General features: G+C 47.2%; 1 protein-coding gene across 1 annotated transcript in view; it reads left to right on the forward strand.

The window, feature by feature from the left end:
* The window catches only part of LOC142774964 (uncharacterized), a 63,528-nt gene that overhangs the window by 12,798 nt on the left and 27,120 nt on the right, over positions 1-23,610 (forward strand). Inside the window, exons 6-7 of the mRNA XM_075876099.1 lie at positions 1,668-1,743; positions 18,607-18,798. Of these exons, the coding sequence (XP_075732214.1) occupies positions 1,668-1,743; positions 18,607-18,798 (268 nt within the window). The remainder of the gene's footprint in view (positions 1-1,667; positions 1,744-18,606; positions 18,799-23,610) is intronic.

Below are 23,610 nucleotides of genomic sequence, written 5' to 3' on the forward strand. Positions count from 1 at the left end.
AAAGCTATATTGGACCTGTTTTTTTTTTCTTACAAGAAAATCTATGCGGCCTTAATTGTTGTACACTCTTAAACTTCAGTTTTTTTTTGCATCAGGTCTGTCATTAGCATAAACAAAGATGCTTAAAAATTGCGCTTTTCAAAGGATTAGGCAATAATAACCAAGGATGCTAACAAATGTGGATAGTCTTAGTAAAGGCTCTTACATGTGCACATCATGTCTTCACCTATTTAAAAGCACGCATTTTTTTGACCACTGCTGAATGATTAAACAAGGGATGTGTGAATAGTAAAGTTTAGGTTTGAAGGAAATAGTGATTTGGTCAAATAATTTCGAATCGAATAGTTTGAATAGTATATAACACATATTGTAAAGAAAAATGGACTTACTTGTTGTGACCCCATGAACTTGCATAATATTTTTTTTAATTGTGACAAAGTATGTGAAAATACTATTTTTCTTTGTTCAAAGTGAAGTTGACGCAACTTGAAATAGTAACAGAAATTGAATTTCCTTAGGATGCAAGTAAAAACTCATAGAATGCGTTAAGTTTTACAGTGAAAGCTGTTATGAGATCACAACAAAGGTCGATTCTGGCGCCGTAGTTGTTCTCTGCTGCTGCTGTTGCTGCCACCGGTGTCTGTAACCACTATATCACACAAGATAAGAAAAACCTAAATAAATAAAAAATTCCAAGGACACAGTGGGAGCCGAACCCAGGTTCTCTGTGCGGCAGCTCAGTACTCTAACACAGAGCTATGCTGGTGCTTGAAGCACCGTGGCAAATTGACCCTGTGCAGGCTTCACGTTGGGTAAGGAATTGCATTGACATGTGTAATGAAGCATTTTAGGACATTAAAGTAGCAACTAGGTGTCACGAAATTTGGATTAGATAAAAAGTGGGTGGTTGAATGCTCCAACCCATTATAGTGCCTCAGGCACAATTCGTCATCATCAGCCGCAGCATCAACAAAGTGCATATATTGCCTTACAAGTGCCTAGCGAGTACCACGCTGTTCCAAAGGATGATGAATAATGGCATTGTAGGCGCTTTCTTATTACACAAACGTTTTGACAATTTACGGTGAAGTAGGTACCTGCACGTGTGCTTGCAAAAGTTGCTCCAAGAGGTCGCTCTTTCAGCTTTCATTGTGACTGTGCTGCATGTTATGCACTGGCCTGGCGTTTTTTTTAAAAGTTTATTACACTTATAGCATATAAGCTCCATAACAAGCTTTTATAAGCTTAAATGTTGATTAATCATTTTGAGATAACATGCCTATTTAACCTTGAAGTGGGGCTTCACGGCTGTGAAGATTTTTTTCAATAGGTGTTTTTACATCACAGCACTTTCATGCTGCAGTGAAATCACTTTTACCGTGTGGCAAGGGGGGGAGGTTTACATGCAGTCTAATATTGCTCATTTGTCCGCACTTTAGTCATTTTGAATAATTTAAATTTGTGTAGAAGTGAATTTGAATACTGTAATATTCGCACTTTGAATATTCATACATGCCTGAATCAAACCTTTGCTCTGCTTAACAAAAGTCAATAGGAACCAATGGTTTACTGCACTCATATTATGGTTCCTTTCTTTAGTAGGCTGGAGGGGCCTTTGTGCGTCTTGCTTTTCATCTATCCTTGCAACTGTTGCCTTGTTCTCTCAGTCTCAGACAGAATCCTGTGCAACTGCAACTGCCCCAACCAGTGGTGCTGCATCTCCGACTGAACACTCTCCGCATGGTGAGCCAGTTACTAGTAATGTAGTATTCTGGCTACTCTTCTCGCTTGAGGACAGCACATGTTGCGTTTTATGATTGCATGTTTAGTATTTGTTTTGATGACTGTGCAGCCAAGTGCAACGATATATAGAACCTATTGGCATCAAGGTATTCATTATATAGAAAAACCTCTCAACATTGGTCAACTATAAAGATAATACATTGCAAAATATACAGATATGGGAAGTGAAAATAGTATCCACACCACACAATTCAAACCTGTGAAGTAACGAATGGCCTTTGTATGTGCAGGCGTCTACTATGCTCGCCATTGAGAAAAAAACAACAAACAACCTAATTTTTCTTATAGTACTCATTGTGCATGAATTACTCACAGAACAGCAGTTCACTTGGGCATGCTCTGTGGGGCAGGTAAAAAAAAAAGATGGACTTTGGGACCAGTAGGACAAGCTTGATTTATCTTCATTGACAATGCTATCTCACTCTCTGTAGAACAGTGACCTCTTTTAGCTCTTTCTTTTAAGCTTCACTAGTTTCTTGAGCTCTAAGTGAATGTTTGGCACTTGAATGAATAAAGAATTTTTGTGATGTAATTTACTGAGGGAATCACAAAATTTTGACACAAGATAAAGTAACACAAGGAGTCAGACAACGTATTAAATAGTTTGACATCTTGAACCTGCACAATAGGGTGTAAAAATGCAATAATGAAGGCCTTTGGATTAGCTTAAAGGGACATTAAAGAGCAAAATGATTTTTCTCGTAATAGTTAAGTACCATTTCACAATCCACAAAACGCCGCTCTTACCATGACACGATGCTGGATAAGCGAGAAAACGTGCGAAATGAAAATGCTCGTGGAGACGCCTCCATAAAATTCCCGCACCAAACTCCGTGACGTCATGCATTTTGAAGGCGCGTGTTGGGTTCTACATAACTTATAATCAATAAAATTGAAGTACATTGTCATATGTGGGTGCCAAAGACTTAGCATACGAAGTTTGAGAAAATTTCATCGCGCTAATGTTGTAAAGTATGACAAATACATTTTGAAATTTCTTACATCATGCACGAAGACTTGGCTGTGAAATTCAAAAATGAAACTTCAACCTTGATTTTTTCTACTAATAATGAACTTATGACGGGGGAAATGAATTGCTTTAGAGCTTTCAAAGTGCAGTTTATCAATTCAAACCGAGTCATTGTTTCTCTCTAGTGTCCCTCACGTAGCCTCACTTAGTAAACACAACATCTCAATGGTTAAAGGGACTCTAAAAGGGACTCTAAAGTCAAATAACAATTTACGGCAGAGTGAAATCTCAATGTATTACAGCATCTAAAACTACAATGTTATCAACAGCAGTGCCCCACTTACCGAGAAACTAAGGTAAATGCACAAGTACACAAGCACCGCAGTAGGACATTGTCAAAATGATCCTGATGACATCAGACGGAGCGCTTACAATTCTTCACTAGTAATCGATCTAACTGCACTAAATGAAGAACCCTTTGTGCATAAAGAGACGCAATAAAATGCTGCTTGTTTGTTTCTGTTTGATTCAAGAAAAAAAGAAGCGCCGGACGTTACTATGGGGAATGGCGCGAGTTGTTCAAAAATTCAATTTTTGCGCGTTTACACGGGACAGGTAATGCCTTCTAGTGGGGCACAATTGAAACATAGGCGTCTGCAATCTCAAAGCCAATGGTGGGAAATTGATCAAGTATAGCGGCTAGAAAGGTTTTTCTAGTATTGTGAACGAGGCGGCAAAGCTGAAAGATTTTACGATACAGCATCCAGAGGGTGCAACCGTTCGCTGGCGTGCGGCATATTGTCACGGGGTCGTGACGTGGCCGAAGACAGGAGACTTCTTGTTGGGATTTAACTGTTTATTTGGGCGAACCTGTGCCCGGTAAACAGAAAGTCCAATTACAGCAGCAGTCTCGCACAGATAGCAGTCTCAGACTGATAGCGGCGAACGGAGCGTCGGCCTTCGATCAACAACTCACTAGCGGCGAAGCGCGTCGGCATTTATACTCCCGCCGTCGAATGTTCTAGCGCTATCGCTGGCGGCGGCGTACGTTCCAGAACAATCTGTACCATTCGCACAGTGGGCGTGATCTTATCGAAATGATCTACTACAGTCCGGAACCCTCTCGAAAACTGCAGGCGCGGTTTGCGCTGAGAATCGTGTGGTGTTTTGGGACGATAAGAAAAACTTGGGAAATGGAGCGTGGCATTGCCCCCCTCTGAAAAAGGCATCGTCTCGATGCTTTAACTAAAGATGAAGGTACAATAATAATGCAAGAAAGTACAATGAATAAATACGATACAACAATAATACAAAAAAACACTGTTTCAGTTTGTTAACGCGCATGAAACGGCTTGAGGCGTGCGACATGGACGACTTCAGGTCGCGATCGGCGTCGTTGAGAGTTCGTGATGCCGTCGGGGACAACCTCGTAATCAAGTGGGCCGAAACGTCGAACCACCCTGTACGGTCCGAAGTACCGTCGCAGAAGCTTTTCACTTAGTCCACGTCGGCGTATCGGCGTCCACACCCAAACACGTTCACCGGGCTGGTATTCCACGAAGCGTCGTCGAAGATTGTAACGGTGGCTGTCGGTCGTCTGTTGATTCTTGATACGGAGCCGCGCAAGTTGTCGGGCTTCTTCGGCGCGATGAAGGTACTCGCTCACATCGAGGTTTTCTTCGTCGGTGACGTTGGGTAACATGGCATCGAGCGTCGTTGCCGGGCTCCATCCGTAGACCAATTTGTATGGAGATATCTGCGTCGTCTCCTGCACTGCCGTGTTGTATGCGAAGGTCACATACGGAAGAATGGCATCCCACGTCTTGTGTTCGACATCGACGTACATTGACAGCATGTCGGCGATCGTCTTGTTAAGCCGCTCGGTGAGGCCGTTGGTCTGTGGGTGGTACGCTGTTGTCCGGCGGTGGTTTGTTTGGCTGTATGCCAAGATCGCTTGAGTTAAGTCGGCAGTGAATGCCGTTCCTCTGTCGGTGATAAGGACCTCCGGGGCGCCGTGACGTAGGACGATATTTTCGACGAATAACTTAGCTACCTCGGATGCACTGCCTTTTGGCAGGGCTTTTGTCTCGGCGTATCGGGTGAGGTAGTCGGTAGCTACCACGATCCACTTGTTTCCGAGAGCCGACGTCGGGAACGGCCCCAGTAAGTCCATACCAATCTGCTGGAAAGGTCGGCAAGGTGGATCAATTGGCTGCAGAAGTCCCGCTGGCCTTGTCGGCGGTGTCTTGCGTCGCTGACAGTCCCGACATGTCCTCACATAACGAGCGACGTCGGTGGTAAGACGCGGCCAGTAGTACCTTTCTTGTATCCTCGCGAGCGTGCCAGAAACACCGAGGTGCCCTGCCGTCGGATCGTCGTGCAGGGCCTGCAGGAGTTCTGGTCGCAGAGCTGAAGGCACCACAAGGAGATACTTAGCCCGAAGCGGTGAAAAGTTTTTCTTTTGTAGAAGACCGTTTTGTAGAAGAAACGACGCAAGTGCGCGCTTGAATACCTTCGGGACTTCGGCGGTCCTGCCTTCGAGGTATTCTATTAGGGCCTTAAGTTCCGGGTCGGCCCGCTGTCGTTCAGCGAAGTCGTCGGTAGTTATCGTTCCCAAGAAGTAGTCGTCATCCGGGTTGTCGGGTAGCGGTTGGTCGACAGGCGCACGAGAGAGACAGTCGGCGTCGGAGTGTTTTTTGCCGGACTTGTAAATGACAGTAATGTCATATTCTTGAAGTCTCAGGCTCCATCGTGCGAGGCAACCTGAAGGGTCCTTCAAAGTGGCTAGCCAACACAAGGCGTGGTGGTCGCTCACAACTTTGAAGGGCCTGCCGTAGAGGTATGGGCGAAATTTCGACGTAGCCCAGATGATGGCGAGGCACTCCTTTTCTGTTGTGGAATAATTTGCTTCTGCTTTAGATAGCGATCGGCTGGCGTAACTAATAACCCTTTCAAGTCCGTCAGCCCTCTGCACAAGAACGGCGCCAAGACCTACGCTGCTTGCGTCAGTATGTATTTCTGTCTCGGCGAATTCGTCAAAATGGGCAAGTAACGGAGGCGTCTGGAGGCGATGTTTAAGCTCCTGGAAAGCGTGTTCCTGTGGCGTTTCCCACTTGAACTCCACGTCGGCCTTGGTAAGGTTAGTGAGAGGATCGGCGATGCGGGCGAAGTTTTTCACGAACCGCCTATAATAGGCGCACAGGCCCAGAAATCGGCGCACGGCTTTCTTGTCAGTGGGCGGCGGGAATTCGGCGATGGCGGCTGTTTTCCGTGGATCAGGACGAACTCCAGACTTGTTGATAACGTGCCCCAGAAACAAGAGCTCTTCATACGCAAATCTGCACTTTTCTGGCTTCAGTGTGAGTCCGGAAGTCTTGATGGCTTGAAGTACCGCTTCAAGGCGCCGAAGATGCTCGTCGAAACTCGAGGAATACACAACGATGTGGTCCAAGTACACAAGGCAAGTCTGCCACTTCAATCCTGCCAGTACTGTATCCATAACGCGTTGAAAAGTTGCAGGCGCTGAGCAAAGGCCGAAGGGCATCACCTTAAACTCGAAGAGGCCGTCCGGTGTTATAAACGCCGTCTTCTCTCGGTCTCTTTCGTCGACTTCGATTTGCCAATAGCCAGTCTTGAGGTCCGTTGAAGAAAAGTACTTGGCGTTATGGAGCCGATCAAGTGCGTCGTCTATTCGTGGGAGAGGATACACGTCCCTTCTTGTGATTTTGTTCAGGCGGCGATAATCGACGCAGAAACGTAGGGTCCCCTCCTTTTTTTCACTAACACCACGGGGGATGCCCATGGGCTCTTGGACGGCTGGATAATGCCATCCCGCAGCATTTCATCAACTTGTCTCTTGATGGCCTCCCGTTCTCGCGTCGAAACTCTGTACGGACTCTGATGGAGTGGTCTGGCATTTTCTTCGGTTATGATGCGATGTTTCGTGATTGGGGTCTGCCGAATTTTCGAAGACGACGAAAGCTCCGTCGCGGCGTCGTCGTCGTCGGAGGATCTTCGGTAGTTCGTCGCACAGCAACCGCACCTCCACCGGTTGCTGCCCTTAGTTTCCCGGATACGGGCTAGAAGACCGGCCCCGCGTTGGGCCAGAGTACTGTCGGTGGTGCGGTGACGTGCGGCGGCTGGGCGACGGCGAACGCGAAGGGCTTCGTGGTGTCCACCGAGTTCCTGTCAGGTAGTCGGCGATGTCACGTGGTCGTTCTCCTGGCTGTGGGCGCGGTGCATTGACGGCGAAGCCACGCAATCCCGTCTGTCGGTACTGGCAACGGCGGTATGTGTGTCCGGCCTCGCCGCAGTGGTAGCAGAGCGGGCGATGGTCATGGGTGCGCCAGACGTCAGTCTTCCTCGGTGCACTGCGCTGGGCCGCTGGCGAACGGTATGACGTCGGTGGGGCTGGCGGCGGCGGTGGCGTCTGTCGACGGAAGTGCGATGGGGCGGCGTTTTGGCGTGGACCGGGAGGAGCGTTGTGGCGCAGTGCAGCGGCGTGGCTCATAGCTTCCGGCTCGGGCAGCGGTGCGTGGGGAATTTGAAGCGATTGCCGAACTTCTCGCACAATGTCGGCGATCGAATCCACTTGAGGCTGCGCCAAAGGCAACATCTTGCGCAGCTCTTCCCGCACGATCGCTCGGATCGTTTCACGCAGGTCTCCGGAGTTACTGGCTTGAGCAGCAGCGCAGTCTGCAGTCAGGCGACGATTATACTGTCTGGTGCGCATGTCCAGGGTCTTTTCAATAGTGATCGCTTCGGCTACAAATTCTTGGACGGTTTTCGGTGGGTTTCTCATCAGCCCCGCGAAGAGCTCCTGTTTGACCCCTCGCATGAGGAAACGAACTTTTTTCTCCTCAGGCATGTCTGCGTCAGCGTGACGGAATAGTCGGGTCATTTCTTCTGTGAAAATGGCGACATTTTCATTTGGTAGCTGAACCCGGGTCTCTAATAAAGCAGCGGCCCTCTCTTTTCGAGCGACGCTCGCGAACGTTTGCAGGAATGCGCCGCAGAAAACATCCCACGTTCGGAGCGTGGACTCCCGATTTTCGAGCCAGGTCCTTGCGGTGTCTTCTAAATAGAAGAACACACGACGCAGCTTTTCGTCATGGTCCCAGTGGTTGAGGGCGGCCACACGATCGTATGTCTCTAGCCAGGACTCCGGGTCTTCGAACGATGACCCATGGAAAATTGGTGGTTCCCTGGGTTGATGCATGACCATCGTGGTGTAGCGAAACGTCGGGGTTGTTCAAGTTAGGCGCATCGGACGACCAGGGAGACGAATAAGTGTGGTTGAAACTCCGCGGAGGCAATCGATGAGACGTCAACACGATGAATTCGGGGAGCACTCATTGGGGGTTTATTTAGCTAACACAACTTCAAGTTACAAAATGCACTGGGTTACAAAGACAAAACATAGAAAATGGTGGCATACCCCTCGGCCCGCATAGCTGGTCTCCGGTGGTGAGATCCGCCGTTGACCCCGACTCCGCTCTGCTCACTTTTCAAGTTCAAACATCCTCTTTTAAACCCTTGGTCGAACAAAGAGTCTTCACAAAAACCAATCACATGTTCGGACTCGCAGCATCTCAACCAATCACAGAAACACTTTCATAAAAGGCACTACATTTGTAAAAACCTCCTTACCAAAATGAAACACGCAAAGGGAAAGGTCCTCCGCACGTGACACTCTCTCCCATACCAGACCGTGCTGCTTCCTTCGGCCGACTACCGTCGGCGGCCGTTCCCACGCTCGGGCCCCGTAAGTTCTTTCATTAACTGTTGCTTTCTAGAAGTGTCCTTAAGAGCAATGGGTACACCATTGCTTACCAGGTGTACATGCGACAGCGAGGCGCCCCGACATCCTAACAAGAGCGCGGGGGAATATGGTCGTTTACCGGCCGCCACTAAGTCTCGGTCAGGCTAAGTGGTCGCGTCCCCATGTCATTCTCAATGACACGCGTGCCTGTTAACAATGGCTTAGACTCGGACGGTGGCGCCGGACCTGCCTCTCGCTAGACGCTTTTCTTAGTAAGCTTTCCCCTTCTAATCCCGAACGGGGCGACCTTGACTGCTCGGTTTGTGAGCCGTAAAATGCAGCGTGTAGGCGCCTGTCCCAGGCTGGAAAACACGATTTATCCCACATTCCATTAAAGTCGAAAGTCGAAGCTCTGTAATGGCCAGAGAAACAAACACAAAGGTAGAAGAGTACAAAGAAAGACTTAAAAAAGAAGCAGGAGTTGGTTTTGCAAAAATTTCCTGAGAAGATACTGGAGCTGGAAACCTTGCTCTCGCGACACCTCCCCCCTACGAAAAAGAGTGCCCCACTCGTTTTATCTGCAAAACACGACAATAAATAGACTAATTATACAAAAAGGTTTTGCATTCAACAAGTGTGTGAGATGTTTTAAAAAATTACATAAAACAACAGATGAAAAACAAAACAAAATCATTGGACACAGAAATATATGGGTTCACTCATCGGTACTGCAATACAATTCAGTGTCCGTTTCGTAAGCACTGACATTCTGTTGTGCGTTGTTATTACTTGAAAATGTCTTCCAGTCCGAGTAAAGTTCAGTGTCCGTGTCGTAGCTTTCGCACTGCTGTACTGGAACACTGGTCTGTGTCCCGCGCGCACAATGTTGCAAACGGAGTTCCTGACCCACTCGCGAACCGCACTCGCGCACATCACCATTGGAGCCACACTCGCGCACAACACTGTGATGCAATCCGTGGTCATCTCTCCTTGCACTGCACTCGCGCACAACACCACCGAGATCGCGCACCTCATGATTATCATCAGACTCATCGTCCGCGTCGTCGGCATCGGAGCCCAATCGAACGTGGCAGGGCTTTAAACGCGCCACATTCACAACGTCACGTTTTTTCCCAGTTTGGTCTACCACCTCCCAGTTGTTCTCGGCTACCTGGCGCACAAGACGGAAAGGTCCGTGATATTTGTGAAGAAGCTTTGTCGTCTTCCCTTTCGCCCGGGAAGGAGTCCACAAGTACACCAAGTCGCCCTGATGATAAACAACGCTTCGTCGCCTAGCATCATAGCTGCGCTTGTTCTTCTCCTGCTGACGCTTCTCCCGTTCATTTACTATTTTTCGAGCCTGCTGCAGCCTGCGGGCCACTTTCATTGCATCCAGGGTGTAGTCGAATCCGCGTTGCGCGCCCGACCCTACATCCACCGGTAGTGTCGGTTCATGTCCGTGAAGAAGAAAGAAGGGAGTGAATCCAGTCGTCTCGTGGGTGGAAGAATTGTATGCAAATAGAACGTACGGTAGGAATTCATCCCAGTCGCGGTGGTGTGAGGAAACGTACATGCTGAGCATGTCAGCCAACGTGCGGTTAAAACGCTCGCACAAGCCGTTGGCCTGTGGGTGGTATGCTGTTGTGGTGGCATGCTCGCTACCCACGAGCCGGAATATTTCTTCGGTCAAGTTGGCGACAAAGTGCTGCCCACGATCGCTTATTACTTTCTCCGGGGCACCATGACGTAGGACGATTTGTTCGACGAAAACTCTGGCTGCTTCTGCGGCAGTGGCCGCTGGACACGCGACAGCCTCGACCCATTTCGTATGGTAGTCGGTAATCACGACGATGTAGCGGTTCCCTGCTTTGGATTTAGTGAAAGGCCCAATGAAGTCCATGCCCACCTGCTGAAAAGGTCGACCTGCAGGTGGGATCGGTTGGAGGAAACCGACCGGCCTCCCCGGCGGTTGCTTTCGTGTCTGGCAGTCGGGGCAGGAGAGAACGTACTTGCTTACGTACGAGAACATCTTCGGCCAGAAATATCGGCAACGAACTTTCTCCCATGTGCGCTTGACACCTAAGTGGCCTGCCGTGGTGGCGTCATGGCAGTACCTTAAAATCTCAGATCTCAAGCACTTGGGGACAACGAGCGCAGCACGATCCTCCTGAAACCCTTTCGCCCTTCGATACAGTACACCGTCGATCAACCGAAAGCTCCGTGCCGTTCTTTTAGTTTTCCTGACAACGGGCGCATCCGGGTGCTCGAGGTGCTGCATAATTTCTTTCATCCATGGGTCTGCCCTCTGCTTTTTTCCAACATCCACCTGATCCAGAACCAGCAACGGTAAGGGGTTTTCTTCGCTTACAGGCGCGGGGTCATGAGGAAGGCGGGAAAGCGTGTCGGCATTTCCATTGTTGAGGCCAGGGCGGTGTCGCAACGTTATGTCGAATTCCTGAAGCAACAGGGACCATCGCATAAGACGACCGTTCGGATTCCTTACTTTCATTAGCCAAGCCAGGCTGGCTTGGTCAGTCACGACCGTGAACTTACAACCAAAGACGTATGGCCGAAACTGTCCGCAGGCGTACACAACGGCGAGGCATTCTTTCTCAGTGGTACTGTAGTTCATCTCAGCCTTGTTAAGGTGGCGGCTGGCATAGGCGACGACTCTCTCTTGAGTTCCAATTTTCTGTACAAGCACGGCGCCAATGCCGTAATCACAGGCATCAGTGTGCACCTCTATCGGCTTTCCCGGCTCAAACTGACGCAGAATTGGGGCTGTGATCAGCTTTTCTTTGAGGGTTCGCATGGCCACTTCGCATGCCCCATCCCAGACGAAAGGAACATCCTTTTTGGTTAAGTTGGTCAGAGGTCGCGAAATGCGAGAGAAATCTTTGATGAATCGCCGATAGTAGTTACAGATTCCGAGAAAGCTCTGTACACCTTTCTTGTTTCGTGGCTTTGAGAATTTTTCGATCGCTGCTACTTTGTCTGGGTCCGGCCGGATGCTTTCACCTGTGAGAATGTGTCCAAGATATTTGATCTCCTGGCGAGCGAAGCTGCATTTCTCGGACTTAAGTCGTAAGTTTGCCACGTCCAAAGCCGAAAACACACTTTCCAAATCTTGCAAATGAGTTGCCATAGTCTTCGAAAAAATAACGATGTCGTCCAAGTAGGCCAAACAAACTCTCCAGAGAAGACCACTGAGGACTTTGTTAATCATTCTCTGGAATGTGGCAGGGGCGTTGCACAGGCCGAAAGGGACAACATTGAATTCGTACAGGCCGGGTCCACAGGCAAATGCGGTCTTTTGCTTATCTTCCTCCTTGATGCCCACTTGCCAGTAGCCTGATGTTAGATCAAGTGTGGTGAAGTATTTTGACCCCTGTAGCACGTCGAGAATGTCATCAATTCGTGGCAGTGGGTGCACATCTTTTTTAGTGACCTCATTGACTCTGCGGAAATCGACGCAAAAACGCCAAGTCCCATTTGGCTTCTTCACGAGGACGACAGGTGATGACCAAGGACTGTGAGACTCTCTAATTATCCCATCGCGCAGCATTTCTTCTACTTGTTGCTCAATCTGTTGTCTTTCAAAAGGGGAATGACGATATGGATGCTGATGAATTGGTCGAGAGTCACCTGTGTCGATCACATGTTCAGCGACATGAGTCTGCCGGATGGGGTTGTCACTGCTCGTAAATAGATGGCGGTATTTCTCAATTAGCGACAGCAGTTCATCCCGCTCAGATGGCTGTAGGTGATCCCCAGTCTCTATGTCAAACTCTTGAGGCACTTGATCGTTCTCGGGGACCGTGTTTGCCAGCTGTGCGTCATGAATAGATGAAGCCCATCCAAGCTTTGTTCCGGTGAGCAGGTTTACTGGCGACATGGTAGGATTAGCTATGCGAATAAGGCCTCTCCCATGCACGATCCTCGTTATTGTGCGTGCAACCTGAAGTCCGTTTTTGAGCGTGCTGTTCGGTTCGACGAGGTGAATTCCGTCCCTTGCGACCTTTACTTCAATAGCGACTTCTGTGCGAGGTTCAATGCGAATTTGCTCGTGGCACCGCACTGCAAGTACATCATTATGTTCGGGGGCACTTGAGTCTATACGTAGCCGGAAAATTTCACCGTTTAGTTGCAGCTCTTTTTTGGAGAAGTCAATGAGAAGCCGGGCTGCTCGACAAAAAGGAAGACCACCGAGTAGCTCGTACGGGCAATCCTTGACCACTAAAAACGTCTCGTGAACTTTGGTGGTGCCAACTTCAAGTTTTATTTCAGCTTCGCCAATGGGGGTGAGCAAGCCTCCGCCAATTCCTCGGATGAATAGGTCTTTTCTCGATTTGAATGAAGCACCTATTTTGTTAGCTAATTCTTCTGAGATGACATTTACGGCCGAGCCGGTGTCAATTACAAGTTTTGTTTCTGTACCGTTGGCTCGTGTGGGGACTGTGAGAAGCTGACCTTCCGACAATGTGCCGATGGGGCGGCCGGGCTGGCCCCCTAGGCCCGGCCGTTCTCGTTTCCCGAAGGATTAGGCTGTACATTCTGATTGCCTTGGAGCTCCGCCTGATCGTTCCTGCCATCTCGGAATCGCTGCCAGCACTGTTGTGCTATGTGACCTATGCGGCGGCAAATCTGGCATCGGGGACGCCCGTCGTTGGCACGGGAAGTTCTCTGAGGCCAAGGCATTGGGGGGCGACGCACCTCGTCTTCGATGCTTTTTAGCCGGTCAGACAGCAGGGCAACCGAGTCCGCAATCGTTTTCAGGTGTCTCTCGCGGTCGGCAGCCTCCCGCGGGCAGCGCAATTCGGCCGCGGCGCAGGGGGCGACACACGTAGGAGGAGGGTGCCCTGTCGCTGCGGCGGGTGCGAACCCTACGGGATGCGCGATGTTTTGCATCCACGACTGCGATTCGGTGGAATACTGGATGCCAATCGGTTGTAGCCCCGACACACGGCTCATCAAAGCTGCCAGATTTATTCGTTGCTAAATTTGGAGGAATGCAGTGCAGCTCTCCGGGTTTGCGATTATCATCTTCTCCAGAATATCCGGACGTAACCCGCGTATAAGGATCCGCAACCGATCATCTTCCGTCATAGACGGGTTCACTCTTGCACACAGCTGTACGACGTCATAGTAGTACTGCTCGGGGGTTTCGGACGGCAATTGAGTGCGGTTTTGTAGCCGCAAATAGGCGATCTCTACTGAGCGGTGACTCGTAAAGGACGTTTTTAGTAGCGTCGCCCATTCTTCCCATGTATTAGGGGCACCGGTTAGAATTTGAGTATTGTGCCACTTTTTCGCATCTCCGTCTAAGGCCAGATATAGAAATTTCACCTTCATGGCTTGATCTCAATTATTAAGCGATGCTACATGTTCGTAGCAAAGTAGCCACTCGGAAATAGATTCCTCCGGCGCACCTCTAAAGACTGGTGGTCCGATGAATGGTTTAGCTTGGGGGGTAGACATAGCAGAGAAGAAGGTATGGGGTTCCGTCATAGTGGAGCTGTCAGAGGTAGGTTCCTGATATTTGTTGTTGACTCGGGGCATAATTTCAGAGCAGGACTATCCTTACCGAGCAACCTCCACCAGTTTGTAGCGAAACGTCGGGGTTGTTCAAGTTAGGCGCATCGGACGACCAGGGAGACGAATAAGTGTGGTTGAAACTCCGCGGAGGCAATCGATGAGACGTCAACACGATGAATTCGGGGAGCACTTATTGGGGGTTTATTTAGCTAACACAACTTCAAGTTACAAAATGCACTGGGTTACAAAGACAAAACATAGAAAATGGTGGCATACCCCTCGGCCCGCATAGCTGGTCTCCGGTGGTGAGATCCGCCGTTGACCCCGACTCCGCTCTGCTCACTTTTCAAGTTCAAACATCCTCTTTTAAACCCTTGGTCGAACAAAGAGTCTTCACAAAAACCAATCACATGTTTGGACTCGCAGCATCTCAACCAATCACAGAAACACTTTCATAAAAGGCACTACATTTGTAAAAACCTCCTTACCAAAATGAAACACGCAAAGGGAAAGGTCCTCCGCACGTGACACTCTCTCCCATACCAGGCCGTGCTGCTTCCTTCGGCCGACTACCGTCGGCGGCCGTTCCCACGCTCGGGCCCCGTAAGTTCTTTCATTAACTGTTGCTTTCTAGAAGCGTCCTTAAGAGCAATGGGTACACCATTGCTTACCAGGTGTACATGCGACAGCGAGGCGCCCAGACATCCTAACAAGAGCGCGGGGGAATATGGTCGTTTACCGGCCGCCACTAAGTCTCGGTCAGGCTAAGTGGTCGCGTCCCCATGTCATTCTCAATGACACGCGTGCCTGTTAACAATGGCTTAGACTCGGACGGTGGCGCCGGACCTGCCTCTCGCTAGACGCTTTTCTTAGTAAGCTTTCCCCTTCTAATCCCGAACGGGGCGACCTTGACTGCTCGGTTTGTGAGCCGTAAAATGCAGCGTGTAGGCGCCTGTCCCAGGCTGGAAAACACGATTTATCCCACATTCCATTAAAGTCGAAAGTCGAAGCTCTGTAATGGCCAGAGAAACAAACACAAAGGTAGAAGAGTACAAAGAAAGACTTAAAAAAGAAGCAGGAGTTGGTTTTGCACAAATTTCCTGAGAAGATACTGGAGCTGGAAACCTTGCTCTCGCGACAGTGGGCTGGGACGCTGCGGTTGTCATTGTCGCTGCAGTCGCGGTCATGGCCTTGGTCTTCCGCGGCTTGTCGTGCAGAAGCCCGTACTCCGGTGGTAGCCCTTGCTGTCGGCGGCTTGTTCGCTGCTCCTGGTTGGCGTCGGTGTCTTCTCCGCGACGTGGGCTGGGTTCACGGCTTGACGGGGGCGTCCGGTACATGAACGAAGCAGCACCTCCACCAAATGTCACGGGGTCGTGACGTGGCCGAAGACAGGAGACTTCTTGTTGGGATTTAACTGTTTATTTGGGCGAACCTGTGCCCGGTAAACAGAAAGTCCAATTACAGCAGCAATCTCGCACAGATAGCAGTCTCAGACTGATAGCGGCGAACGGAGCGTCAGCCTTCGATCAACAACTCACTAGCGGCGAAGCGCGTCGGCATTTATACTCCCGCCGTCGAATGTTCTAGCGCTATCGCTGGCGGCGGCGTACGTTCCAGAACAATCTGTATCATTCGCACAGTGGGCGTGATCTTATCGAAATGATCTACTACAGTCCGGAACCCTCTCGAAAACTGCAGGCGCGGTTTGCGCTGAGAATCGTGTGGTGTTTTGGGACGATAACAAAAACTTGGGAAATGGAGCGTGGCAATATACAGGTCTGAGTCCACGCTCTTAGGCATTTCTCGCTTAAAAATAGGCTTTGTGCTAACAGTACAAAGATGCTGTGCTCGTCACACAGGGCACCGATAAATTGTAAACGAAGGGAAAAAAACTGATCTTCAGGGTATACTGCCAGGTTATCTTCATCTGAACAGCACATACAAAAATTAAGCGGGATACATAGCGCGCACAGAACAAAGATGTAGGAGATTCAGGGCTTTAGTCTCAGCTTATTAACATTCTTTTCCACACAGTTGTGCTTGAGTATAGACTTCAATATTCATATATATATATATATATATATATATATATATATATATATATATATATATATATATATATATATATTTATATATATATACATATATATATATATATATATATATATATATATATATATATATATATATATATAGCTGTTTATATATATTTATAGCTATCACGTAAAAAATAAAATACAACAACCAGACAGAAAGACGCAAGGACAAGTGTTTTGATGCAAAATGTTAGTGAACAGTGAAAAAAAAAAGAACAAGAGGTATACCTCAATGAAAACGAAAATGAGCATCAGCAGAAATTAAATTGAAATTCATGCACACATGAGGAAAATATTATTACTATTAAGAAGCTGCGACAAATGAAATAGATGTACTTACTTTAATATAATAAATAAGGAAGAACAATAAGTAAAAGCCAAGCAATAGCTGAAGGGAAATGTTGATTTCTCAGTGCCCCTATTTGAAACAAGACTTTGCAAAAACAAAATCAAAATTCCAACAGGATCACCCCCCCCCCCCCCCTAGTAACGACGGCTGTCCAATCCTCTTCCACGTACAACTTAAGCTTCACATACTGGTCTTCAAATAACTTTATCTCTGCCCTTTTTTTGCATACGCAGAAGAGCTCAATAATGCGGGTGCTTTTTCAAAATTAACAATTGGCAAAGACAATTAACTCAGTTGAAAAAAAAAGGTGCGGCTTGTTGCCTGTGTACTTTTTTTCCTTGTTGCTTTATCCGTGCCGCAGTTACTATATATGACCATTCCAGCCTTTCACAGCTCAAACATCCACCTTGGAGGAGGGCGGAGGTTCATCGCAGCTGCTTCCCTCCCTATTAATTTAATGTATGGAGCAGATTTGCCCCCCCCCCCTCTTTTCGACCTGCACACACCTAAGAAATGACGCGCTGATTTTCAAGGAAGTTTGTCGCAGCTACTTTCTGCATGCTTAGAGAGCACAATAAAGCGGGTATGTTTATCAAATTAACAATAATTGGTACAGACAGCTCTAAAAAAGAAAGGCGCGTACTCTGTTGTGTACTTTTTTTTTCGTTGGTGCTTCATTCGTCTAGCAGTTATTTGTTGACCATTCCAGCCTTTGTCAGCTGAAACATACACTTTCATTTTGGGGGGGGGGGGAGGAAAGACAGGTCAAACTGCATTGTGAGGTAGATGCCATCTTAAGACAACTAAAATTGTGTGTGCGCGGCAAAAATGCGTCGAACTCCTAGTTTGTGCATCGTAAAAGGCTATATGAATAGTAAAAATTATTTTTATTTTCTTGTATCGCTGTCGCGAAGATAACTAGTGATAATATCTACAGGTAAAATATAAGTGTTTCGGGAAGCAGTTTTGCAGCAGGGACGCGGTTTCACTGCCGCCAGCTGCAGCCCGTCGTCAACCTCCCACGTCACTTGCTAGTGCGCCAGCAACAAACAGCGCCGCATTGCGGTGCATAGAATCTGATTTCTCCGCCCCCACTTGGGGAGGCGCCCGGGTTTGCGACAGCAGAAAAACCTTTCTAGCCACTATAGATCAATGGCAATTGTTGCTGCTGTGGCTCCCGCTGCTTTCGGTCTGCTGCTACTTGCCGGGCAACGTTGAGCATGGCAACAGTGACGCGAGTCGGTCTGGTCGGTCTGCTTCTTCAGGCGGGTAATTTGAAGTGCGCTAACCTGATGCGAAGCACTGAGACATGATTTTATTTCAAAATAGGCCCTTTCTTAGCACAAAAGTAACACTACAAGGTTTCTGGAACCCCATTTCAACAATCAACTTTGACGTAATAGTTGACTTTAGTGTCTCTTTAAGAGGACAGGAATAGTTAACCAATTTTATTTGTTCACAGTCTCTTTTGCTAGAACAGTTCTGTGACACTGATTGCTCTTTTTATTTACTTGATATGCATTCAGACCTAGTCTCTGTTGATGTGAATACCATGGATCAGCCGCCGTCCAACCTGCTTGTCACATTCCTGGAGTTTTGTTCTATTGTAATGCAGAAAACAAAAAGTAGGTCGACTTTGCAATGCCGTTGCATATGTACCAGTAAACTGGTTCATAAAAATCACTACTTTAGTCATGAAAATATCCTGCTGATTTGCCCAATTAATTACTTTTTCTGAATGGGCATGTATTAGTTTTGTAGCTGCTGGCTTTACTACAGCGATGCCTAATTCTTTCTTCAACTTGTAGCAAGGCTTGCGTTGTTTATCAGCTATGGCACTTAGTACGTTACTCATTCACATCACAATGCAGTGAAGCTGCAACCAGTCTACTAATTGCTTGCTACTAGCAGCTACTAGCAGCTGGCCAATGCCGACACCCTGCTATTGTTTTATCCTTCCTCTCATATTTGTGGTTTGTCACCCCTCTTCCTATCTTTCCTGAGTTCTCCCAGCATGGTGTGTTTTATGTTGTGCAATTAACTGAGGTATTGCAGTCATTTTCTGAGCCTGTTTGCGATTTCTGGTTCCCAGCCACATTGCCAAGGGTGGAGCGGACGAGCGTTCCACACAGTGCCATCCAGCATCCTGGGTGGCCTTTCTGAGCTCCTGTATGAGACTAGCCTTAAGCGATTGGAACTAAGTGGTGCGCGTGGCTTGTCTCTCCTGCCCCTAACCGTGCCGATGGACCACCTGGCCGAAATGTGCCAAGGTTTGCGAGCACTGGTGGGTAGCTGTCACTTTATGCTCTTGGCACTTGATTTTCCTGTACTCTCATAACATCGTGACATTGATGAAAGCAGCAGTTAGCATATCCACAATAATACTCTGTTATTTGACTGCACTTGCGACCAGGAAGAACCAAAAGAGCAAATTACAGCAATTTAGCGACGAACAGAGCATTGCCCGTCGATAATCTGATCTGCAGCAAAGCACATCAGTATTTATAGATGCGGCATGGAATGTTCTAGTATTATTACTGGCGCTTGCGAAAGCTCTCCAAAAAAATTCAAACTTCTCAAGATTTGACTTTTTGTACCTAATCTTGACAGAATGATCTCGGACAATTGTAAAGTTTCACAAACACTGTGGCGGGGTCTGTACCGAGTGTTGATAAATGTTTTTGTGGGTAAAACTCGGGAGTGTCGGAATACATAAAGACAAAGAAAGAAACAGGTATGCAGTATATAGACTACTTCTAGTCCTGCGATTGATTACATATGGCACTTTCAAGAAATAAATGACAGTACAACTCTGAAAGAGAATTTTTTGTTCAGCTAGTTAGAAAATCATCATGTGTAACAGTGCACCACAGGCTTCTATTACATTTCTGCCACTTTCGTATCGACGGTGGTTTGCACCCTGCTTCACACATCGGTGCAGACCTCATATTCTTACTTCACAGCCAGCTATAAATGACACAGCTGGCTGGCCTCCTGTATAGAGGCTGCTGCATTTTATCCTATGCATTCAACTTCTAACATCATGTCGTGCTACCTGTGTATTTATGTTCGTGTCCGATAAAGCATGGGGTAATTTTTTTACAGTGAAAGCTGTTGCGAGATCACAACTCAGGTCTCAAGCAGCACCGTAGTTGTCCGCGGGTGCGACCGGTGTCTGTAATCACATCGCGTGTAGTTAGAAAAAAACCTGGTACTAATGGCACAGTGGGGCTCGAACATGTGTCCTCTTAGTGTCAGCCTATTATTCTACCACTGAGCCACGCCGGTGCTTGGGACTTGTTGGCAAACTTGCATTAGGCAGGCTTGATGTCAGGAAAGAAATCGCGTTCATACAAATTATAAAGCGTTTTAAAACAGCGAAAGAACAGCTAGTCGTCGCACAATGCGAATAGCGTAAAGAGAGGGCCGTCCAATGCTGCAACCCATTACAAAAGCTTGTCCTCGTTCTCCTATTAACTGTGGCGCATACTCACTTCAGGCGTAATTCCTCATCATCGTCAGCCACTGCTTGAACAATTGGCACAAAATTCCTCACAATAAGTTAGCGGGTACCATCCTTCTCAGAAAAATGACGAAAAGTAGTATAGGGAATGCTGGCCTACTAATCTAAAATTTTTATGATTATAGTCATAGTGGGCATCAAGTAAGTGTGGTGTGCTTGCAGGAGTTACCCAATGAGTGTTTCGAAAAGGCTCTGAAAGGCCGCTCTTCTAGCTTTCGCTGTGACTGTGCTGTGCCTTCCGAGCAGGCCTGGCGTTTTTTGAAACGGAGAAGTCTCAATGTGTCAGTCCATCTTTGTGTTACCGTGCTTCTGTGAAGCAACCCACATGACATTGTTCCAGAAGTGAACGGGTAACACCACCAGCCTTAAATTTCACTGTTATACAGTGTTATAATATGGCTTGGCAAATTTGCCCATGGCATTTTGACGTTGAGAATGACCACTAGCCCCTCAATTCATTCTTGGGCAAAATGGAGCTGGACATGTTGCCGCCTCGCGGACCATGATGACTCTGGTTGAAAGGTATTTGATCTCAATTCTGGATGCTTCAGCTGCTAGTGAATCTGCTAGCTGCAGCAAATACATTTTTTACTCATCACCTGCAGGGCCCAAGACGTGGAACTCTTAGCAGCTTAGGTAGTCCGCGGGACGTTAGAAGTCTTGCCACTTAGTTCAAGAGGTGTGTGATAGGCACGGGAGTCTGACAGTGAGTGCACGGCTTTCGCCTCTTTTTGCCAGCGTGGTTGTTCACGGCAGTGCAAGCTGCCGCAGCACCGTTTCACGTACATCTCGGTGGCAAAAGAGCTTTCTTTCCTTGGCAGTGTTTTGTCGAACAGCAGCTGCATACTCATGGTATTACCAGCAGTTTTGATGCTGTTGCATGAAGCTAATCAGGGTATGGAGAGGATCGAAGCCCCGCCTCGGGAGTCTGATTGCCGGGAATCAGTGGACATCAGCTGCATTATTGGGCCAGCACCCGCGTGACTCTTGCTAAACGTCTGGTGTCCACGATCTTACCTAGATATCTTTGGGAATCTCTTGGCGTGGACTTGTTCCAGCTAAATGGTCAGAAATTCATCTTGGTGATAGAAAAACTTGGAGGACGTAAGAGCTTCAATTTCAAGAGTAGAACATGATAGTCTAATCAGGCCCCGTGGCATCACCTTCTCAGTAAACCTTATGTGAAATCAGCAGCGCCATCTGATAGGCACCGTAGCAATCACCCTCGCCATCTTGGTTATGTCAGGCAGAGCAGACGACACCGTGCCCCGACCTACGAAGCACATATTTTGTGTACTCCATCGTGCATGCGGCAGAAAAACACTGCCATTCAACACGCCACAACACGGCTGTGTTTCTTTTTGCAAGCAACATGGAGTGTCCGATGGTGAAGAAAAGTATGTCAATTTATCATACACTCAAAGCTAATTATAACAAAGTTGCACATTACACTAAAATAGGTTCACTATATCCAAAATTTTGTTTTACAAATATATTCCCAGCATTCTATTCATATCAAGAGTAGTCTTCATTTACTTTATTATAAGAGATATTTAGTTATATCCGGGTCCTTAATATCGAGGTTTGACGGTGGATCGTATTGTAGAAGTATTTCACTTAGGAAAAAGCTGTTCAGTGAGATCATCCTCCTAGCGCTTATTAATGAGTTAGCGAAATCAGTTGTATCGAATAAATATCTGCTGTAGCGTATGCAGCTTGCGTTTAAAACACATTAGTGTACACATATGCGCCTTGTTTCACATTAAGAGCATCCTTGCTACGACTTTGTCACTTTTTTTTAATCCTATGTCATACAATTTATTGCCAGGATTTGTAACCCCAAAGATAGTCTATATACCGTATTTACTCGAATCTAGGTGGACCCCGATTTTTAGCCGACCTCCTAAAGTCGCCCGGAAAAAAAACCTTTCCTCGAAAAGTAGGCTGAATAAGGCAATTCGAAAAGAGAAAACATTTATTAATGGGGGATCTTGGGATCATTTGTAACTTTTTTGTTTCTCGGCCTAGGTTGATGAAATGTGCCATACACACTAAAAATCACATTAAAAAGATAAACGCAAATTTTCACAGAGATATCTTTACTAGTTCTCATTTTTTAAGAATTCCCAAGTTCATCGTTCGTGGAGAGTCTGACAAAGCAATGAAACTTACTAAAGTGCTGAAACAACTTTGTATGTGTGTGTACATACGGCTGTGCCAGACTATCTATGAGTCACACATCACAGCTACGAAACTTACTAAAGTGCTGGAAGAACTTTGTATTTTCTGCTGAACATTATTTGCATATGCATGTGCTTCATCAAGTTTTGTCTTTTAGTAATTGTGAAATTAAAAAAATAATGAAAGCTTGAACTAATATTTGAAGACTGCCTTCAAGTATGGCACTGTCTATCAATTAGAATAAAACAAACAGAATAAAAATCCGTTCAGCCATAGTCGCGCAATGCCTTCCACGAGCAAGTTGGTTGACGAAAAACAAAAAAACATCACAGAAAGTGGTTTCTGAAGTTTTGGAAATGCTGCAACATTATTAAAATACCCCAGGGCTTTAGTATTTGGCATCACTGCCAAGAGGCATCTTCTTGGACCTTGGTCTCTTGGTTGCTTCACTTTTACGCGCTTTGTTGACATGCAGGCAGTCTTTTTCACGAGGGTCAATGGAACCAGGATGTACACCCAATGTAACACAAATTTCTAAGTACATCCGCACACATTCCGAACTGTATTTTATTACTGCCTCATTCACCGCGGTCTCTACAGCAAAAATAGAGGCATGTTGGTACTTGGATAGTAGTGACCGAATCACAGAATGCAAGCTCTCAGCTGCATTTTGTGTCTTTCGTCCTTTACACCGCTCAAGCAGCTGTGTGTCTACAAGGCGTTCATACATCGGCAACAACGCTTTGGCAACTCAGCAAGAGAGCTTGTACTTGTGGGCTGGTTGTGCGTGTCCTTTTGCCTTTGCGACTCTGTGTGTACACCAGCTCGTAGGACAAGGGGGACATAGCTCATGGTGAGGACTCTCATCTGTGGTCGTGACATGGTGGTACGTCGCCATCACAGCCTTGTGCATTGCCTCCAAATCATTGCTGTTGTTGTGGAGGGCTATTCCATAGTAATTGGTAAGTCTCTTGATGAGGTTTTGTGTGAGGCCTCCTTTTTCACCTAGTGGCTCCCCTTTTCTTGCCTTGCTGACAACAGTGCAGAGTGCTGTGCCCATTCTCTTCACAAAATGCATACAGTCCTCCTTAGTTATTTGTATTGTAGTGAAGAAGATGAGTGCTACTCAGAAAGGCAGGGGGTATTACTCAGTCGGTGAACAAGACGACGTTTGGTTGGCTGGGTCTCAGGCTGGTTCCGCCATTACCACTTGACGTGTCGTGACCGCTCTCCTGTTTTATGAAAGAGTGCCACTCTAAAATGCCTCATTTTAATTGGTGGAGAGTGCTGGGTAACACCTAATCCTGGAATTGCGAAACCATATGTTGCCTCCAGTTGCTACAGTGTCCACGGACGACGATCAGCAGGCGGCCGCCACGGCTCCAACTACTG

The sequence above is a fragment of the Rhipicephalus microplus genome, chromosome X, assembly GCF_043290135.1.
Source record: "Rhipicephalus microplus isolate Deutch F79 chromosome X, USDA_Rmic, whole genome shotgun sequence".
NCBI lineage: Eukaryota > Metazoa > Arthropoda > Arachnida > Ixodida > Ixodidae > Rhipicephalus > Rhipicephalus microplus.